This window comes from Eschrichtius robustus, chromosome 10 (genome assembly GCF_028021215.1).
Source record: "Eschrichtius robustus isolate mEscRob2 chromosome 10, mEscRob2.pri, whole genome shotgun sequence".
Classification (NCBI taxonomy): domain Eukaryota; kingdom Metazoa; phylum Chordata; class Mammalia; order Artiodactyla; family Eschrichtiidae; genus Eschrichtius; species Eschrichtius robustus.
In genome coordinates, this window is record NC_090833.1 from 119,127,653 (window position 1) to 119,148,118 (window position 20,466).

The following is a 20,466-nucleotide window of genomic DNA, read 5'->3' on the forward strand; positions in this document are numbered from 1 at the left end:
GTCTGCATAATATATCAATAGGATCAAAGGAAGCCGAAGGCTTTCTTTACTTACTTACATTCCAAATCCTAAGTAATCCAAGCTTGGATTTTATCAAAGCAATGTAAACAAAATAAACACACAAAAACCAAAGAGCAAACAAAGCTTCCAACAAGAAACACAAAGGGAGAGCACAGATATTCTTTGATCTCAAGTCTAGGGCAGACCTGCTTTGGGTTCAGTTACCCCTTTCAGCATCCCCTCAATATAGGAAGACAGGGGCCAAATCCCAGAAGAGAACCTTCCAGCTCTTTCCTCAGCCTTGAGAGTCCACACCAGGGACTCAGGAACTTTTTATTCAGCCCAGCAATCCCACTCCGCAGCTTTGGTCAGTAAAATAACAGTAAACAGGATAGATCACTAGCCATCTTTTTACCCACTGCAGGCAGTGCTGTGAGGAGTTTGGGCTGCAGGGGGCGCTTGTCCCCTGTGTGTCTGTGGCCCCCCAGTGGTCAGAAAAACCCTGTCACAGGGGCAAGAGAGACTGTGGCGGAGTATTTTCCAAAGGAAATTAGCATGAGGCTGTAGAATAAATGGATTTTATTCTAAAAAGTCAAGTGAGAAAGAAAAAATGGCAGCAAGTGAGCAGTGTTTTTACAGGAGCTAAAGAGTTGTCGGAAAGGAGCAGCGTGTGGAAATCGCCGTTCCCTGCACAGTCGTGGAGAGCACGTTGTTCATTTCCTGACACTTGCTTCCAGGATGAGTGATGAAGGGCGGGTTAAAGATCCTAAAACACAAGGCTGACAAGAGTCCTTGATGGACCGAACCTATGGAAGGAAACAGTGTAAAACTTTGCCACGTTCCTTTGTGACGTAGCATAAAATAATTGTTGGGAAATATAAGACTGTTGTTTGAATTCAGAGCCCGTTTTATTTTTTTATCCTGTTCCAGTTCGCTGGCTTTTTATCTGGCAAGTTATAATGACTTTTAACAAGGACTTAACAATTATTTATAAAAAGTTTATTCAGTACTAAAGTAATGCTATAGAATTTCTACCTCGTAAGTGGACATAGAGCTAAGATAAGAACATAGGAGCCGCCCTCAGTGCTTAGCCGGGGATCCCTGGTCTCCCTCCCGCCCTCCCTCCTTTTATCCATTCAGTGCTATTTATTGAGCACTTACTTTGTGCCAGGCTCAGGGAAACATGCTGGGGAAAGAACAGTGAGTTGTGGTGAACAGGTGTTCGTGGAGAGGGACGGAAAGTCTTGGGAAAGATCGACCAGCAAAGTTGGGAAGAGAGAACCAGCTCACAGTGAGAGCGGAGCCTGTGTTCGGCGCTCTGGTGTAACGCGGTGGCCTGGACCTGGGTGAGTCTATCTTCTCCCACCCGTGACACTCAGTCTGTCACCCCTGCTCCCTCTCAGCATTCCCCAAGGATCGCTACTCCTAAGTGTGAAAGAACATAAAGAAGAACCCCACTGTCTTCATCCGCTGTTCTTCTCCCAGTCACACTGGGGGTCAGATGGGGCTTGGTGAGGTGACTTATTTTTATCGTTTGACCAGGACAATGGGGACTTGGTTGTTTTCTACTCTTCACAACTGTGGCACTCATGCAGTTTGCTTAAGAATCAGTAGAGCGAAGAAGTAAAACGATGCCGTGATTCAGGGAGACATGAGGTGTGTTTACAGCACGCTGGCCGGGAAGCACCGAGCTGCTCTGTGCCTGATGGGAGCCCCGTCTGAGCAGGAACGCACGTCTGCGAGCGGCCCAGCTCTGGTCCCCAGGTGTGGCCGGGGACCCTGCGTCCATCCGCTACCAGTTGGGGCGCCATTGGAGTAAGCACAGGGCAGGATCCACCATCACTGAGACATCCCTCCAAACCATCGCTGAGACATCCCTCCAAACCATCGCTGAGACATCCCTCCAAAGCAGGGCTTCGGAACTGAAGTGACTTGGTTGTGAGACGTTAAGCCTCTCTTTCGCCAAGTACCCTCCCTCTGGCAGGGCCGAGCAGCAGCCCGGAAGACCTGTCCACACCCTACGCCCTGCTGTCCGTGAGTGTTGCCTGGTAGGGCCAAAGATGTGGTTAAATTGGAGGTCTGACGAGAAGGAGGTTGTCCTGGATTAGAGAGGGGCTGCTAAAAATGAGCACGATTTCTCTTTATACTAGAGACAGAGGGAGTGCTGACAGGGCCACACAGAGGGAGACGCAGAGAGAGATGGGCCAGCAGCCGGGGAGTGCCAAGGACACCAGAAGACAGGAGGGGCAAGGGACACATCATCACCTGGGACCTACCTGTCACCCCCAGTGCGGCCCCGCCAGCACCCAGTGAAGGTGGTCTTGGACTTTCGACCTCCATCCCTGTGAGAAGGGGAACTTCTGTTGATTTAAGCCAGAAAGGTTTTGGTCACTGGTTACAGCAAACCTAGGACAGAAACACTTTCCTCAGTTTTGAAAGCAAGTTCTGGAAGCGTGATCTAACCAAAAGGAAGTCAGGCATGTGATTGAGTACATGGTCTGTAGGTGAGAATGTTTGGGGTGTTGACTCCAGAGGTTGCTGTGGTTCCATCCAGTTTACACACCGTCTCTCTTTTTTCTTTTTGTCTTAATAGATCTTTATTGGAGTATAATTGTTTCACAATACCGTGTTCATTTGCGTTGCACAACAAAGCGAATCAGCCATATGCGTACACATTACACACCGTCTCTTGATGCCCAGCTGCTTTCTGCTCGCTTGCGAATGGGGGCTGCACAGAGACAAGAAGTGTTTGGGGGCCACAAAATGCAGGCTCTTGCTTTAAGTGGCTCTGTCATCGCCCACGCTCAGAGCCGGGGGAAATAGCAGAAGGAGGGGAGGAGTGGGTGTGTGTCAGGCACAGGAATGCTCCTACTGGCTCAGCGGAGGCCGCGGGTACGAGACAGAGGCTCAGAGCTAGGTGCCCTTGAGGGTAGGCTGGTAAACCGAGAAAGGTAACCATGCCCCTGGCTGTTAGACTAGAAGTGATAACTGAAGAAAGGTGTAAGTTACAAAGGGAGCCGGTGGTGGAGTCAGAAAGCATTTTACAAGAGAAACGACATCCGAGTTGGGACCTCAGAGATGAGGACAAGTTGCTCAGATAAACCCCACACTCCTTGTTACTTCCTGGGCCACAGGAAAACCGCACCCCACGCTACGCTTGTCTCTGTGTCTCCGAAAGAATTCTGAGCTCCCTGAGTTCAGTGACTCTACAGTCTGGAACCTCCAGATTGTCAAATAGTACCTGGACACATTGTAGGGCATATTCATGATTAAATAAATGCATAAAATTGTTGCCAAAACTCGGCCTCTGTTCGCTGGTGCCGAATAGAAACGCGAAGACAAGAGTTTTGGGTGAACTAGAAAATAATAGCTTTACTGCTTTGCCAGGCAGAGGGGGCCACAGTGGGCTAATGCCCTCAAGACTGTGTCACCCGCCCTGGAGGAGGTAGTGATGGGTCTTACAGTGTTCAAGGAGCAGGGCGTGGTCAGCTGGTGGACCCTCTTCACCCTCTTCTGATTGGCTGGTGGTGAGGTCATCGGGAATCAGCATCATCAACCTTCTGCTTCCAGCTGGTCTGGGGTCTACGTGCTTCTGGGCAGCATGCAGTTAACTTCTCCCACCTGGTGGGAGCTTCAGTATCTGCAAAACAGCTGGAAGGACGTGGCTCAGAATATTATCTACAGCCCTCGAGGAGGAACTAAAGGTCCTGGGGTTTGTTCAATGGCTAAACTATTATTATTTTGTCTTGCTTGATTGTTTTCCTTTGTGCATTTTCTCACTTCTCTGATTAAGTGTATTCTTTGACTAAAGTTTTTCTACAGACAAAAGGCAGGTGGAGGACGTGGGTGGGAGTCTATTCTGGGAAGGCCCCATAGGGTCCTGCTCGGCTACAAAATAGGCGGTATTTAGAAGGTTGCATGGGTACTCTTTCTAGGTTAGAAGATGACAGGTTATTGGTTGAGCCAGGCGTGGGTTGGACGATACCTCATTCCGTTCCTAGAACGTGGTCAGTAACTGTAACCATACGTAATAACATATTATGAATAAAAATAATAGAACTGTTTTAAAAGACCTTTCTGACAACTCTTTAGATAGTAGAAGTTATTGAGAAAGTATTTCTTGAAGAACATTTCCTTGTCCAGCAACTGTGACTACCCCTGACTACGCCAGAATCAGTCGACATGTGCTGAGAAGATGCTTTCAGGACAGGGATTAAACATGGTCTGGTAGAGAGAGAAATACTATGGAGTCAAAAACTTAGGCTTGTTTTTAATTTTACTAACTCGTTAACTTGAAAATTCTGTAAGAGTTAGTGCATCATGGAGGCTTTGAACTTCTAACCTTTCTCTCAGCCTGTAAATCAGACTCAAGCAAATCATGGAGCTTCTTTCTTTTTTCTTGTTTCTGTAACTTTGCTTTTCCAGCAAAGCAGTAAGGAGGAGGCCAGTACAGGTGACCCCTGTGAAGACAGCACAGGGAGGAAAAGCTCTGTTTTCCGTCCCTGAACTGTGGATGATCTTTAATAATTGTTTTAAATAAAATGTGGCATTTAATTGTTAAGGCTTTTGCCAAAGCTGTCAGGTCTATTTATCCAACAGTTGCTAAAAATATTTCTTACGTTCAGAAAAACAAACAAAAACCAAGAGAATTTTTCATAGTCAAGACATATTTTTGATATATAAAATACATCTTGAATGATCAGTCTGTTCCCATGTGTTTTGATAAGTGCTGCGTTGTTAGTCATTTTCTTTTAGGTGGAATATTTTTCCCTTTTTAAGCTGCATAGCTGTCACTGTTATTTTAAAAATGTCAAGATGGTTTTCCGAATATAGACTCTCCTTGATCTTTGAGAATCACACATTTTCATGAACTCAAATCTTAGTTCCTGCTTTGCTATAGAACTGCTGAAGGTTAAATTAAGGACACAGTTAATGGTCAAAAGCTTGCTTTACTTGTGAACATTAATAATTGGAAAAATGAAGCATTTCCTAATTCTTATTTTAAATACAGGAAGTATAGTGAGCAAATATTCTTATATGCTCATATCTGACATGCAAACATGCATGTCAACACAAATTAAATAGAACCAGTTTATATATTAGTTAATCTTCATACTGATTCCCTGAATCAGAATCACATATATGGTGTTGTATTATTTATTACACTCTAGATAATTTTCAGGTTTAATTGGCCAGATGTGCTCTCCAGATACCACTTACTGGTCGTAGATCTTTTTTTAAGTAAAATTTGATCTATGCTGTCATTTTTTACCTATTAAGTGAAACTGATCTAGAAATTTATGAACTGTGGGAGTGTGGTCTTCCATGACATTTAAAATTTCGTATGTACATTTATGGCAAGAAAAACATCAGTTTCAAAATGAAAAGGAGAACACGTGACATCCACAGTGGCCAAAGACAAGCAGTAGAGACTTGAGAAGATAATGCAGCTCTCTCAACCTCCCTCTTCCTAGCTTCAGAATTTAAAGAATAATGCACATTGCATGAGATTGCTACAATAATAGATAGAATTGTAATATGTGTATCTGGCATGTGAAAGGCTATCAAAACATGTGAAAATCTAACCTTACATTTGTGTAAACATTTGACTCAGTTCCTGAAATTTTGCTTTATGGTAACATTTTATTGGCTTGAAAGCAATCAGTAACTCTCTTATACATACTTACTAATTAGGTAATTGATTTATCGTATGTTAAGATCATGAATTCCCAGTCTGTTGGCCTGTATTTTGCTGAAAATAGACGTGAGGACATTTCTAGCCCATAACAACTCCAGTGACTCTCTTTATCTTACATAACGGAGATCCTTTGCAGTTGAATATACTTTTACCATAGTTTAAGTGAAGAGGTCTTTACTAATTAAAATACTGTTTGGAATTAAATATATGGAAACGTCAGAGATCCAGAACCCTAGAGTCTGAATTCAACATCATCTACAGTTTCTGCGTTTCGAAGCTTTATTACTCATTCAATCCACTGGAGCTCAGATTGAGAAATAGATGATGAGGGTCATTGATAGTGATGTCTGTTTTGAAATTTTGAAGTCATTTATTGATGTCTTCAATAATTGTGAGTGTGCTCACTGCTTAATAAAACATATTTACTTATCAGAATATATTATTCAAACATCATTATAACTTGTCTATGATTCAGATATCTCAAGCAATCTCGCCCCATGCCACATCATCCTTCAAGCCATGATGAGGTATTTGTGTCGCTCGGTAACGCAAGTCAAGGTCGAAAACCACAACACGTGTCCGGTACTCACTGTCTATGCTGCTGATTTTTGCTGTGTGTCTTCACATAAGTAATTTTATTAAAGATTTATAGACTCGTGGAATGATCTAGAGCAAATGATCCATACAGATGAAGCTTCGAATTGTATCCATGAAGAAGTTAAGACCCAGGGAGGCTGCTGACTTGCCAGGATGCATTGATGACACAGTCAAAAGTGCAATTCGGATCAAACTGGAATGAGCTTTTTTCAGCTAACCATTTTGGTAACATCATTTACGCACTTTCTAAAATCAGGGTAAATCCTAAAATGTGGAAATCGTGTTCAAATTATATTGTTAAAATGCACAACGTGGTTCAGGAAACAGAAAACCAGATAGACTGAAACTGAGTCAACGGAAGTGGAAGGAATGCACGTGGGATTTATTAGGAATGTCAGAGGCTAACGAGCTTCCAGGTGTGACTGAGGCTGGAAGGTGATGCTGGAGACCCGCGTGCAGGGTGAGTCAGGACCAGAAGACAGCTCAGGGAGAGAGGATGCAACCCAGCTGCCGCGGAGGAGCCGTGTGCCGGAACACGAGCCGTAGATAAACACTTCTCTGTGAGCCTAACTTTCCAGCCATTAGAGACATAACAGGTATATTGGTATGAAACTTAGCACCTTGAATGGGGGAATATTTTTAAAAAAAGATTTTGGGAAAAAAACCTTGACTTTGTGTATTATAAATTATCATTTAATGGCTTCAATTCCCTGGGTTCAAATATACAGTTATTTGCTCTTTAAGGAAAAGGATCATGGGCATATAGGATGTCATTATAAGGTGGATAAATAAATGTTTAACTTCAATCTTCAAACTGAAGTATATACTTAGCAGTTCTCTTAAAAGGCAATATAGGGGTGGGGGAGGGAGAGGTACAAACTATCGGGTGTAAGATGGGCTCATGGAAGTATGTACAACACGGGGAATAGAGCCAATATTTTGTAATAACTGTAAACGGAAGGTAACCTTTCAAAATTGAATAAACAATAAATTTTTAAAAAGGTATTATTTGAAGAGTCTGATTCTAGCAGGGTTGCAGTTGGAATAGTAATTTTTTAAAATTTCAGGGTTTGGCAGCCAGTTTGAGTTTTTATACATCAATAATGGGAGAAAACTATATTTACCCAATCTGATAATAATTCAGAATAAGTCATTGCAAATAGCCTTTGATATATCAAAAAATTAGACTTCCTCTCAGAGGTTAAAGATCGTTTGCACCTACAGTATTCAGAGTAATATACTTAGCGATGCTTTTGCCAAACCTATTTTTTTACTGAGGTATAGTTGACTGACAATATTAGTTTCAGGGGACCAACATAGTAATTCTATATTTTTATACATTACAAAGTGATCACCATGACTAGTCAAGTACCCTATGTCACCATACAAAGGTGTTACAATCTTATTATTCTTTTTTATTGAAATATGCTTACAATATTACATTAATTTCAAGTGTACAATATTGATTCAATATTTTATAGATTATACTCCATTTAAAATTATAAAATATTGACTATATTCCCTGTGCTGTATGTTACTTTTATATTATTTTACATATTGTTTATTTTTATAATTATGTGTATTTTTATAGCTTATTTATTTTATACATAGTAGTTTGTACCTCTTAATCCCCAACCCTATCTTGCACCTCCTCCAACTGCAATATTATTGACTATATCCCCTCTGCTATACATTTACATCGCTGGGACTTATTTATTTCATACCTGGAAGTTTCTACCTCTTAAGCTCCTTCACCTATTTCTTTCCTCCCTCCAACCCCCTCCCTTCTTGCGGCCACCTATTTGTTCTGTACATCTATGACTCTGCTTATGTTTTGTTATGTTTGTTCATTTGTTTTCTAGATTCCACAAGTAAGTGAGATCATACAGTATTTGTCTTTCTCTCTCGGAGTTATTTCACTTAGCATAATGCCTTCCAGGGTAATCCATGCTGTCGCAAATAGCAAAACTTCATTCCTTTTTTTTTTGGCTGAATAATATTCCGTCATATATATGGACCACATCTTCTTTATCCATTCATCTGTTGATGGACACTTAGGTTGTTTCCATATCTTGGCTCTTGTGAATAATGCTGCAATCAACATAGGAGTGTGTGTATCTGTTCAAATTAGTATTTTTGTTTTCTTCAGAAAAATACTCGGAAATGGAATTGCTGGATCCTATGGTAGTTCTATTTTTAGTTTTTTGAGGAAACTCCATTCTGTTTTCCATACTTTCTATACCAGTTTACAATCGCACAACAGTGCACGAGGGCTCCCTTTTCTCCATATCCTCACCAACATTTGTTAATTTGCGTTCTTTTCGATGATGGCCATTCTGACAGGTGTGAGGTGATATCTCATTGTGGTTTTGATTTGCACTTCCTGACAATTAGTGATGTTGAGCATCTTTTCATGTGCCTGTTGGTCATTTGTATGTCTCCTTTGGAAAAACTTATATTCAGATCCTCTGCCCGTTTTTTAATCGGGTCGCTTCTTCCTTCCTTCCTTCCCTCCTTCCTTCCTTCCTTCCTTCCTTCCTTCCTTCCTTCCTTCCTTTCTTTTCTTCCCTTTCTTTCTTTCTTTTTTTCTTTCTTTCTTTCTTTCATTTTTGTGTTGAGTTGTATTAGTTCTTCGTATATTTTGGACTTTAACCCCTTATTGGGTGTATAGTTTGCAAATATCTTCTCCCATTCAGTAGGTCTTTTTAAAAAATTGTGTTGACAGTTTCTTTCACTGTGCAAAAGCCTTTTAGTTTGAAGTAGTCCCCTTTGCTTATTTTTGCTTTTGTTTCCTTTGCCTAAGTAGACAATCCAAGAAAATATAGTTAAAACTGATGTCAAAGAATGTACTACCTATGTTTTCTTCTAGGAGTTTTGTGGTTTCAGGTCTTACATGTAAATTTTTAATTCATTTTTATTTTTATTTTTTTGGTATATGGTGTGGGAAAGCAGTCCAATTTGATTCTTTAGTGTGTAGCTGTCCAGTTTTCCCAGCACCACTTATTGAAGAGGTTGTCTTTTCCACATTCTGTATTCTTGCCTCCTTAGCTGTAGATTAATTGACCGTATAAGTGTTTATTTCTGGGCTCTCTTTTCTGTTCCATTGCTCTAGGTGTCTGTTTTTGTGCCAGTACCACACTGTTTTGATTACTGTAGCTTTGTAGTATGGTCTCAAGTCAGGGAGTATGATGCCTCCCGCTCCGTTCTTTCTCAAGATTGTTGTGGCTATTCAGGGTCTTTTGATTATCAGTACAAATTTTATCATTATTTTTTCTAGTTCTGTGAAAAATGCCATTGTTATTTTGATAGGGGTTGCATTGATTCTTGATACGTCTGGCTAAAGGTTTATCAATCTTGATTATTATTTCAAAAAACTGCTCTTATCTTCATCAGTCTTTTCTGTTCTCTCTTTGGTCTCTATTTCATTTTTTTTTCTGTTCTGATCTGTTTATTTTGTTTGTCTGTTTCTAAGACAGTCCTCCCTCTCTCCCTTTTGCCTAATTCTCTGTGTTTATTTCTGTGTATGATGTAGGTTGGTTATGTTTCCTGATCTTGGAGAAGTGTCCTGTGAGGCCCAGCTGCACACTCGTGTCCGTCACCAGAGCTGTGTGCTCTAGGGGTGCCCCTGTGTGGGCTGTGTGGGCCCTGCTGTTGAGGGGGAGCTGACTACACTGGGCCGGCTGATAAGCAGGGCTGGTCCCCAGCCTGGTTGGCTGCCAGGCCCTGTCTTGTAAGGCGGCTGCTGGCCTGCTGGTGGAGGGGGGGGCCGGGTCCAAGAACAGATTGCCAAGTCTAACTTCTTACCTGTCGTTCGCCTGCCCCAGATGCCAGGCATCCATTCTGATCGCCTCAGCCGGCTCCACCTTTTCCCAAGCACTTGACTTTGCCCATCTTGGTCTGTACACTCACTGCCAGGATTTTATCTCTCACGTAAACACATTTTGCTCTTCTTTAAATAGGGCCTTGAAAATATAATTAAAAAGCAATCTGAAAAATGTTTACATATTACACATAATGCATAGATATTTAATTAAGTCTTAGAAAATTGTGTTTATAGCTCATAAACTACACTAATTTTCCTAAGAACAAACAAATATTTTAATAGACAAGATTTTGATTAACACTAATTCTGAGAAACATTCCTGATGCTAAAGCAAACAAATTCTGAATCACAGGATAAGTCTGATAAAAGAGACTCTGGAATGAAAAGCTCTCTTCCTTGGTGAAGAGACTTGAGTGGAGGTACCACATGTACCCGGACAGGTGGAACCCTCAGGGTGCTGAGGGGACCCCGAGGGTGGTCCAGGTGTGCCACCCACCCCACCGCACACACCGGCCTGTTTGGGCTGTTCTGACAAATGGTCAGAGTTACTAGAATTCCTCAAGTCCTGTTAACAATACAGTTTATTTGCCCCTCAGTACCTGCTGTGAGGTTGATCATTTTGTTTTCACATGAAACAACCTTATTTTCACAATCGTAGACGTTTTGATTTTTGAAATGAAGGGTGTACATGTCCTATTTGTCTATATCTAGCGATTCTTCTTAGTCTATGTTTAATTGATTTATGGAGTTGTAGAAGTACTTTTTTATTCAAATAACAGTCTTAGAAATTCATTTGTATTCATACCCTAATTCTAACATGAATATATGCCTGGATAAACCATCTTCTATACCGCCCTGTATGTGCTTGAATGTAATTTGTCTTTCTACAGAAAATGTCATAAACCATTTTCTTCAGGTCAGAGGTGATTTAAGAACACATAAAATCTATGATATTTAGAATTTCGGATTTCAAATTTAGCCTCTAATTTTGTAGACTAATTTGTCCTTTCTAGAAAGACTGTGTTCTGATGATAAAATGCTAAGTGCTTCCTTTGGATTTACTGAGTATAGTGAAAAGTTCATGACTCACTGTTCTCCATGTGTATGGCATGAATAATATATTAAAACATGAATTCTGTTGAATTTATCATCATCTAATGTTGTATTTATTTTAAACTAAACATAAGTAAATATTCTGCTGGTTTACAGAATAGTATAATTTGTCATCACCTCAAGCAAAATGGTGATGCAAATATAAGCAATATTATGATGCTTCCAATGTTGATGATACTTAAGCAAATCCTGAGCAGGATGAAATCTACATAAAAAATACCATCTCTATTGATATACTTCAGGAATCTGAAAGTGTTTAGGCTTCGGCAGTGTTGACTTTGAAGGGAATAATGATAACTAAAACTTTTTACCCCAAAACTTATTTTACAGGTATGTTGTAAATTCACCGTTTAAGAAGTCATTTGAATTTTAATAATTTCTAGTAAATCTTCCAATTTTCAAAAAGATTTCACTTCTAGATATAGTTACTATTTGAATTATATATAAAAGACTACATCATGTATCAAAAAATGTTTATACAAGAAAGTAATGTCACAATCTTAGTTTCTGTGTTTCAGTGGAGTTTTAAAGTTAGGAAAAGGGAATGAGGTGATTACAAGGAGTCATAGCGTTGACATATATATGTCATAGTGTATATAGACAGGTGCATATCCCAAAGCAACAGCGATAAAGACATCCTGTTCTAATAAAATACTTTTTATTGATTAGAAGCCTGTGCTTGGTAATGATTTCTCCTAATGTAACTGAAGAGCAAATAATTTCATAATTTCATGCCTTGTTTTGATTGCACACAGTGAAAGAACAAGGCAAACATAATATTTTATGTTTCTTGTTTCTCTCTGCTACATCTCTGTGACTTATGAGTCTGGAGGTGGTGTAGAATAATGTCCCTGGTTTTCCAGTCATTGTTTTGATTCCCATTAGGATTTTGTGCCAATCTTTTAATCAGTAATAGCAGCATGGTTATTTTCCCTTTTGTGTCTCTTACGAGGTGACATCTGTGGCCAGACAAGATTTTAAAGTGGTCATTTGGCAGAATTTACAAAATTTAAATGAAGAAAATGTGTTTGGAGCTATCATAGGCTTCTTTATGAGGGGGAAGTGGCTGGGGGAGAGGGATGAGGGGGTAAGAGAAGGTGATAAACCTTTTCCCAAAGCCCACCCAAATGTTATCACAATTTAAAATACGTTAGTCCGAACTTCTTTCCCTATAATGAGGATTAACACTACACTTCTTAGTTGTCTTTTGGGGTTACTTTTTTGTAGATTTGACTTACTCGTGAAAAGAAAAGCCAAAAGGCAGCAAATGTTTCCAGTAAAACCTCGTTTCTCATCTTGATAGAGACATCAAATTACTCTCCATGAGCCGTTTTAATGAACAAGACCGAGTGCTGATTTACTGGAGGACTTCTAACTAGGAAATGCTTGTGTAGAGATTCCCTGTTGTTTTTATTCCTACTTTTAAGGCCTTTGCCCCTTTCTGTGTGAACTGTTCACACAAATAGGCCAAGCACAAGCAGTTTAATCAAAGTGGAGAAACGGATAATTTAGGAGTAGGTAGCGGAAGAGAATGGGTTTTCCCACTTTATTCCAGATCAAAGCCGGATGGATGTATTTTGAGTTCTTTCCACACAAGAAAGAGAGGATTGGCTCTCACGGAACCTGCTAATTGGGCTCTCTAAATACTGGTCTTTGCTGGAAAAGTGTTTCTTATTGCTATTTTCTCTAAAAGTAAGCTGCTCTTATTTTCATGCACCTCTGGGACGCCTGGTGAATTAGGTGTCTGCTTTCTAATACTATTTCTAGTAGAATTCTAGGGGGGCCCTTGGGAAGGTTCCAGACATGTGAGTTGTTTGGGGGGCTGTTAAAAACACATTTCACAACCACAAATTAAAACCGGAGAATCCATATGATGAAGTGTAACTGTAGTCTATATGTAACCAGTGGAATCTTTTTAAGGAATATATTCTTTTTTTTTTTTTAATTTTTCACATGAGAACATGGTTTCTTTTATTTATTTATTTATTTATGGCTGTGTTGGGTCTTCGTTTCGTGTGACGGCTTTCTCTAGTTGCGGCGAGCGGGGGCCCCTCTTCATCGCGGTGCGTGGGCCTCTCACTATTGTGGCCTCTCTTGTTGCGGAGCACAGGCTCCAGATGCGCAGGCTCAGTAATTGTGGCTCGCGGGCCTAGTTGCTCCACGGCATGTGGGATCTTCCCAGACCAGGGCTCGAACCCATGTCCCCTGCATTGGCAGGCAGATTCTCAACCACTGCGCCACCAGGGAAGCCCCCTTAAGGAATATATTCTTATTTTATTATAGGAAAACCTTGATTATGAAACAAAAGTTTATGAAGAACACTATGGATTAATACATTGAAAATGAGGATACAGTTTACTGATTCTAATTTATCTTGAAGAGTTGGAATGGCAGTGGAGAAAAGGCATGATGCTAATATAAATTTATTTTTTAAATACATGCACTAAGTATGCTTGTTTTATTTTTTCAACAGTATGAAAGATGCAGGAGTTGGGCAGAAGCAGTGGAGGGGTCCCCCGACATCCACCTGCCAGCAGTGCCGGGGGGTCTCCACCAGCCCCGTCTGTGGTTCAGATGGACATACCTACTCTGCTCAGGTAAGACAACGATAGTCATTTAGTATAAAACATATCCATATTCATATATGTATGTACACAGTCATTAGAAAGTGATTAAAACTGTTAGTTCTCCAATCTTTTAAAATCTTTTAAAATATCTTTTAAAATAATGTGGATAATATCACTAGTTGGGAATATGATTCAAACATTTGTACATTTGTTTCTCCTATACAGAATTTTTAAAGTTTGAAGTATTGATTCTGTGACCACTCTGAACCCTCAGATATTAAAACCAGCGTTTCCTTTCTTGCTACTCTGAGAGAGGGCAGAAGCGTTACCATGTATATAATAATGTTAACAGTTATAACAGCTGTCCCAGCTAAAATCTGTCAGTATCATTGCTGTTTTATTTCCTATATTATCTCATTTAAGCCCCCCAAAATTCCGTACAGCAGAGGAGAAAAACAAGGCTCAGAAAGAAATAGCACATTTCACATATTTAGCTGACACCGAAGCCCAGATTTGATGTCTTCTCTGATTCAGTGTCTCTAGCTACATTAATCTGCACCTCGTTTGATGCCCCATATCGTTCAAATATTTAGGAGGTTTTAAGAACGTCACGTAATAGGACATCGATGAGTTTTCTTTGATTATGTGACAGGAAGGAATACGGCTCATGACCTCTTACCTGAAACTTCAGGGCCAGATGCATTTATGAATTTAGATTTTTCTAAAATGTTATTTTGAGAAGGTAAGATAGCACATTATGTAGTGTCCCCAGTGGGACTTTACCCTGTAATTAAACAGATCAACATTTCTTCTAGAAACTATGAAGTCTATAAAGTAACCTTTTGCTTAAAGTTACTATAAAGTTACTTTTGCTTAAAGGTTACTATAAAGTAAACTTTTGCTTAAAGCAAAGTAAATTCCAGAAGTTTTTGGCTATCAAAACACTTTGTTTGGTGCATACCACTTTATGAACCATACTTGGTCTCAGAAAATATTTCCCTACAACTTGCACCAGCAGTTTACAATTGAGGAGAGGGCTACAAGGACAAGGAAGCTTAATACAGTCAGTAGATACGTGCATAGTACTTACTGGGTGAGGCAACCATGTGCCTGTTTGCTAAAGTTTTCAGGGTGTATGTGGAGGTGGAGATATTGCTAGGAGGAAGGAGTGTGTCACCCATCTTCTCAACACTACCTCGATCTCGGGGACCCTCCGCTTTGCAAGCTGCAATTCCTGCTGTCAGTGCAAGGGAGAAGGAACCCACCTCATATTCTCACACCCCACAGCTCACGACGTGGAACCCATTATGCTGATTTATTAAAGCACAACAAAGGATGCAGATTCTAGTATTCAAAGTGGTAGCTGGAGTTCCTTGGGAAGCAGATTTGAGTCCTAAGTTGACCTGATGAACATGGATGGTTGAACAGGTTGAGTCAAGAGAGAGACTGAGGTCATTCCCGGCATCCCCCTGGGGGAGCCCTGTGTCTTTCTCAGCCTCAGGAATGTACCTGCTGTGGGCCCTGGTGTGTTAGCACCGGGGAGGGGGTCGTCCTCCCTGCAGAGGGCCAGCGTTAGGCCATCGCCTGCCTCTCTAGGACCCTCTTGACATGATCCATTCTCTGACAGTGAACTGTCACAAGGCACAGAGGTACGATCACAAGAGGTTTCCACCTGTTGACACCACGTGGGAGGCTTTGTTTGATGATTTTAGAGAAACGCAGTCTCCCACTCAGGACTAAATACTCCTGCCATAAGTAGACTAATTCACGTGGATTCACAGTTCCTCGGGGTTTCCCACTGTTGTGAGGCCCCAGCTTACAATCCTGCGCCCTCACTGATATTGTCAATAAAACGATTCTAAATAATCCATCCTTGAATTATTAATTTAACATTTATTTGGATATGTCTCACTTTCAATACGTGCCTTGTTTGTATAGAAAGACATAAAAAGAACATGGTTCAAGTGAATATGAGTTTTTAGTCACCCCAAACTTCAATCTTCATTTCTGTTGATTCTCATTTAAGTTGGTGATTTTTCCACTTTTGATCACCAATTCTAGTCTTCAGTGTCTGTGCTGACAGCAGGCTGAACTGTATAATATAATGCAAACTAAATAGTGATCTCAGCCCAGGAGGAACCCAGACCAAACTCTTCTTACTAACACTTTTTAGAAATTCATGGGATTTAAATTCAAATTAAGGCCTCAACCTTTTTTCTGTGAGACAGGCATTGCCCTAGGCTATTTAGGCATCGCGAACAAAGACTGCAGAGGCCAGTGCCTTCTGGAGAAGCTTATCTTGTCATATGAACAAGCTAATAAATAAGGCAGGTGCAGGAGTCATGGGACCTTTCTTCTGGCTCTTGCCTCACTCAGCTTTGTCAGTAGACCAAGCAAACCCTGACAGGGCAGATTTAAACAGCTTTTGGGGGCTGGTGGGCATTTGCGCTCAGAGTAAAGGTAGAGCTCCAAATCCCAAGCTCCGTGCAATCCAGGAAGCTCTTTGCTTGGAGCTGAGTGATCCTGATGTGACGAAGACTGGCCAGAGCCAGGCCATCTGGTCCAGAGTGAGGGACCCTGCATCCAGGTCTTCTTACCATCCCTCTGTGTTCTGGACACCCTGCATTGACGTACAGGGTTTTCGGTTCGGTTCGGTTTTGTTTTACTACTACAAACAATATTCCTATATGTTCTGTTTTAGACCCACAGTATTTTCTCATTACCTTCAGCTCAATTTATCGAGATGAAGTTATAAATTATATTCCGCCGTACAACATAATTGGAGGAGAGGTCGTTACAAAGCACAGTAGGTCCAGCAGCTGGGGCTGAGGTGAGAAAGACAGTTATCAGAAGGTCTCCAAAGGAAACTTTAGTCAAAGGTCATAACGAGGATTTAATCTTGGAAAGTGCCCCTCATTACACAAAGGAACCGATTTTGAATAATTATTTTATTAGCCTTCAAGCTCTGAATGTGTCAGCTTGTCTAGCAGTCCTCAGAGGAGTGTTTTTTAAATGTTTGCAGAAAAGACAAAGGCACAGATGAATAACTGAAAAAATAGATTTACTTGGAGAAATATTGGGACTCGTGATTTTCATAAAAAGTGTTTATGTAATGTTATCTAATTTTTTTCATGTTAAGAAAAGCGATGGACTGTTTTAGAAGCCTACTTAATCATTCTTTTCAGAAGAACCCATGTTTTCTGAATTCTTCCGAATTCAGCAGTAGTAGAAAAATCGAAATATAAGTCTGTTCAAGGCTGTTTGAGAGGTAGTCATTCCTGAAATTGACACAAAAGATGAAGGTCTCTGTTTCTTCCTTCAGGCAAAGTCTATTTGCATTGTATTGCCCGGCCTCAGTGAAACCAGGAATTGTTCTCCAGTGTAGCATCTATGTTAGAACTAGGGCATGTTTGTGTCTGACTTGTGTAAATTGTACGCTACATCTGCTGAGCAGAAGTCAGCAAATAATACTGATGTTCTAGAGCTCAGCCGGGTGTCTGTAACATAAAGTCCCCAGGCACAACGTGCTGGGTGGTTTTTGATACTTCTCTCTCATTTTTAGTCATGCAGTGCTTGGGAGCTAAACTATTGCAATAAATAACGGTCAGTATAGGAAACTGCGTGTGTGTGCATGTGTGTGTGTGTGTTGAGGAAAGGCAAGTAAATAGGAAGCTTATCCAACTTATTCTGCAGTTCCTGACACCAGCTGCAGAGATGCTACTTAAATTGGTTTGGGACGAGGCCCTGGGAATCTAAATTTTAAAAGCTCCCCAAGTGATCTTTATGTGTAGGCATGGTTGAGAACCACTGTTGCATCCCTTCAATCTATTGCCTTTGAATTCTTAGATATAACAGTTGTTGTTCTTGTTTTTAATAAAATAGAACAGTAACATTAGCACCGAAGTGGAAGCATTTACTTTTTGTTGTAATTTGAGAAAATTCCATTTTAATTTTCGACGTTCTCCTATTAGCATTTGGTGTTTACCTGTCCTGCCTGCCTTCCCCTGAACACTTTGAGCTGAGATCATTTTATTTTGAAAGATCGACAGTCAGAAATAGATGTGCACTGTTTCTCTTTGAACTGCTTTTCAACTTGGCTTGGCTTTTGGCTCCTGGCTTGGGACGCTGTATTTTTGAGGGTTAAGGCTTTAATCTCTCAGTACCCCAAACACCTGCATCTCCTTCCCCAGGACTTTGCTTCATGGATTATTTTATGCTTCTCTGTAGCCTTAACAAAGACGTATGCTTGCTTTCCTGGCCTGTTCAAGAGTCTTGAGTTATATATATATTGAATGACTTTAGGACAGTGTTCACTAGTTTCTGCATTGATATATTGATTTATTTTTGAAACTGTAATCTTACTTTTGTGTGAGTAACTTTGTTAAAATGGTCTTTCACCACACTCCACAGATATTATAGAGGTTTTGTAATTTTATTAATTTCTTTAGTTATGTTTAATGTAGTTCCTTAGGAAAATGAAAAGTTGGCAAACGTACATGTTGTCACACACTTATCTTTGAAGTAGCGACCATCAGTAAAGTGTGAATCTACGTTTTGACCCATGGTCTTTACTGCTTGTTTCGCACTCTGCCTTGCCAGTTGCTCCATGACACACTGGACGCTCTTGGCCACGGCTTCACCAAGACTGGCAACATTTACCGGCAACTCAGAAAATGCCAAATTCAGTGATTATTCCAAAGCTCTTTCCTTATTAGGTGGAAATGAAGCAGTGGACAGTGTTATGAGTCCCTTATCATCTTCTGCTTCTTTGTGTTCTCAAATCCCCGATGGTCCTAGACTGTGCAGCGACCACAGCGCCTTTGGACAGAGGCTTAGCGAGGACCTGGGTGCCTTGCCCCAGGGCACGGAGGTTCGGCCACGCTGCTGTGACAGCTGGACACTGAGTTCTGAGGGCCTTCCCAGTGCTCGGGCCAGTGCCTCCCAGGGCGGATGCCAGGGCTCGGCTATGGGGACCAGCCCTGTGCCTGCCTCTCGTCTGACATCTGCTGTAACCTGTGCATTGATCTTGCAGGGCGGTGACCCATGACCTTTTCACTACATTGAACTTCATAATCTCCTATAGATACGTGTGTCTACACTAATCAAGCATTTATTTAGCTCTTTTTGGGGGCAGCTACTGTAAACGCTTTGGGTATATTAACTCATGGTTGTCCCTTTTATAGATGCACTGATGCACAGAAGTGAAGTAATTTGCCCAGTGTCTCAGTGAAGTCCAGTGTCCATTGTCTAAATCGAAACCATTTTTGCTTTTGCTTTTTTTTTTTTTGGCTGTGTTGTGTCTTCGTTGCTGTGCGTGGTCTTTCTCTAGTTGCGGAGAGCGGGGGCTACTCTTCGTTGTGGTGTGTGGGCTTCTCATTGCGGTGGCTTCTCTCATTATGGAGCATGGGCTCTAGGCACACAGACTTCAGTAGTTGTGGTGCACGGGCTCAGTAGCTGTGGCTCATGGGCTCCAGAGCGCAGGCTCAGTAGTTGTGGCACATGGGCTTAGTTGCTCCACGGCATGTGGGATCTTCCCAGACCAGGGCTCGAACCCATGTCCCCTGCATTGGCAGGCGGATTCTTAACCATTGCTTCGCCAGGGAAGTCCCCACTTTTTTTTTTTTTAAATAGGTATTTGGAGCAGAAAGACTTTTTAAAAAATTAAGTGCCCTTCGTCTTTTTCTAGTTACTACACATAATAAATGTGATGACTATTTTTATTTGAATCACTAAGTAAAGATGGCAGTATATGCCCTTTAAGTTTATAGTTGCTTGTTTCTCACTGGTTTGAAGCCTGTGGTTTCAGAGCCATTTTTCAGAATTATATTTTTAGAGATTTTTGCATGATACGGAAGCCTACATCATCAGTTTTCTATGGTTATAACTTCTTGTAGAAGACAATCTTCTGTGTTTTCTTAGGAGACTGAAAGTTTTAACTGTTAGGTTTGTGTGTACGTGGTGATTGGCCTTTGTGTTTGGTAAGAGGCACGGGGTGAATATCACTTCTTCAGTGTGGCCAGTTGTTGGAACATCCATTTGTTGTTCTTGCCCCAGCAGATTGCCTAGGTTTCTTTGTCAAAAATGAAGTGGTCCTGAAAGTGTGAGTCTGTTTCTGTGTCTATTTTGTCTCAGGGTATCTGCCCCTAGGATGTGCCGCACGACCTGTTTGCCGCATCTTTAAGTTAAGTTTTGAATTCAAGTGCTGCAAGTCTGACTTGATTCCACCTTTTCAGTGCTGCTTCGGCACTTGCCCTTTGCATTTCCATGTGAACTTTAGAATCGGTCTGTCAATTTCTACAAAAAACCAGCTTGAATAATCATTAAGATTTTGTCAAATCTGTAGATAAATTTGAGGAGATGGATAACAATCTTCAAATCCACACACTAGGTATATCTCTTCATTTTGTTAGTTAAAGTTAATAAAAGTTTTGTAGTTTTTGGTATAGGGACCTGTAATATTTTTTGTTAAATGTATTGCTAACTTATTTTTATTAATGCTACTGTAAATTTAGTTGTGACGTTTATTTGCTAGTATATTGTCGTATAACTAATCTTTCTATACTGACCCTGTTTATTGGCACCTTGTTAAATTCACTTATTTCTAGCAGTGTTTTGTTGTGGCTGTCTCAGGATTTTCTACACATATAATCATCCTCTTTGAATAGACA

General features: G+C 40.8%; 1 protein-coding gene across 5 annotated transcripts in view; it reads left to right on the forward strand.

Moving 5' to 3' along the window:
• The window catches only part of SPOCK3 (SPARC (osteonectin), cwcv and kazal like domains proteoglycan 3), a 445,863-nt gene that overhangs the window by 258,830 nt on the left and 166,567 nt on the right, over window positions 1–20,466 (forward strand). For 4 of the 5 annotated variants that reach the window (XM_068552511.1, XM_068552512.1, XM_068552510.1 and 1 more), the window contains one exon: window positions 13,705–13,828. The exons of the other annotated variant lie outside the window; for it this stretch is intronic. In XM_068552511.1, coding sequence (XP_068408612.1) covers window positions 13,705–13,828 — 124 coding nt within the window. The remainder of the gene's footprint in view (window positions 1–13,704; window positions 13,829–20,466) is intronic. 5 annotated transcript variants of the gene reach the window in all.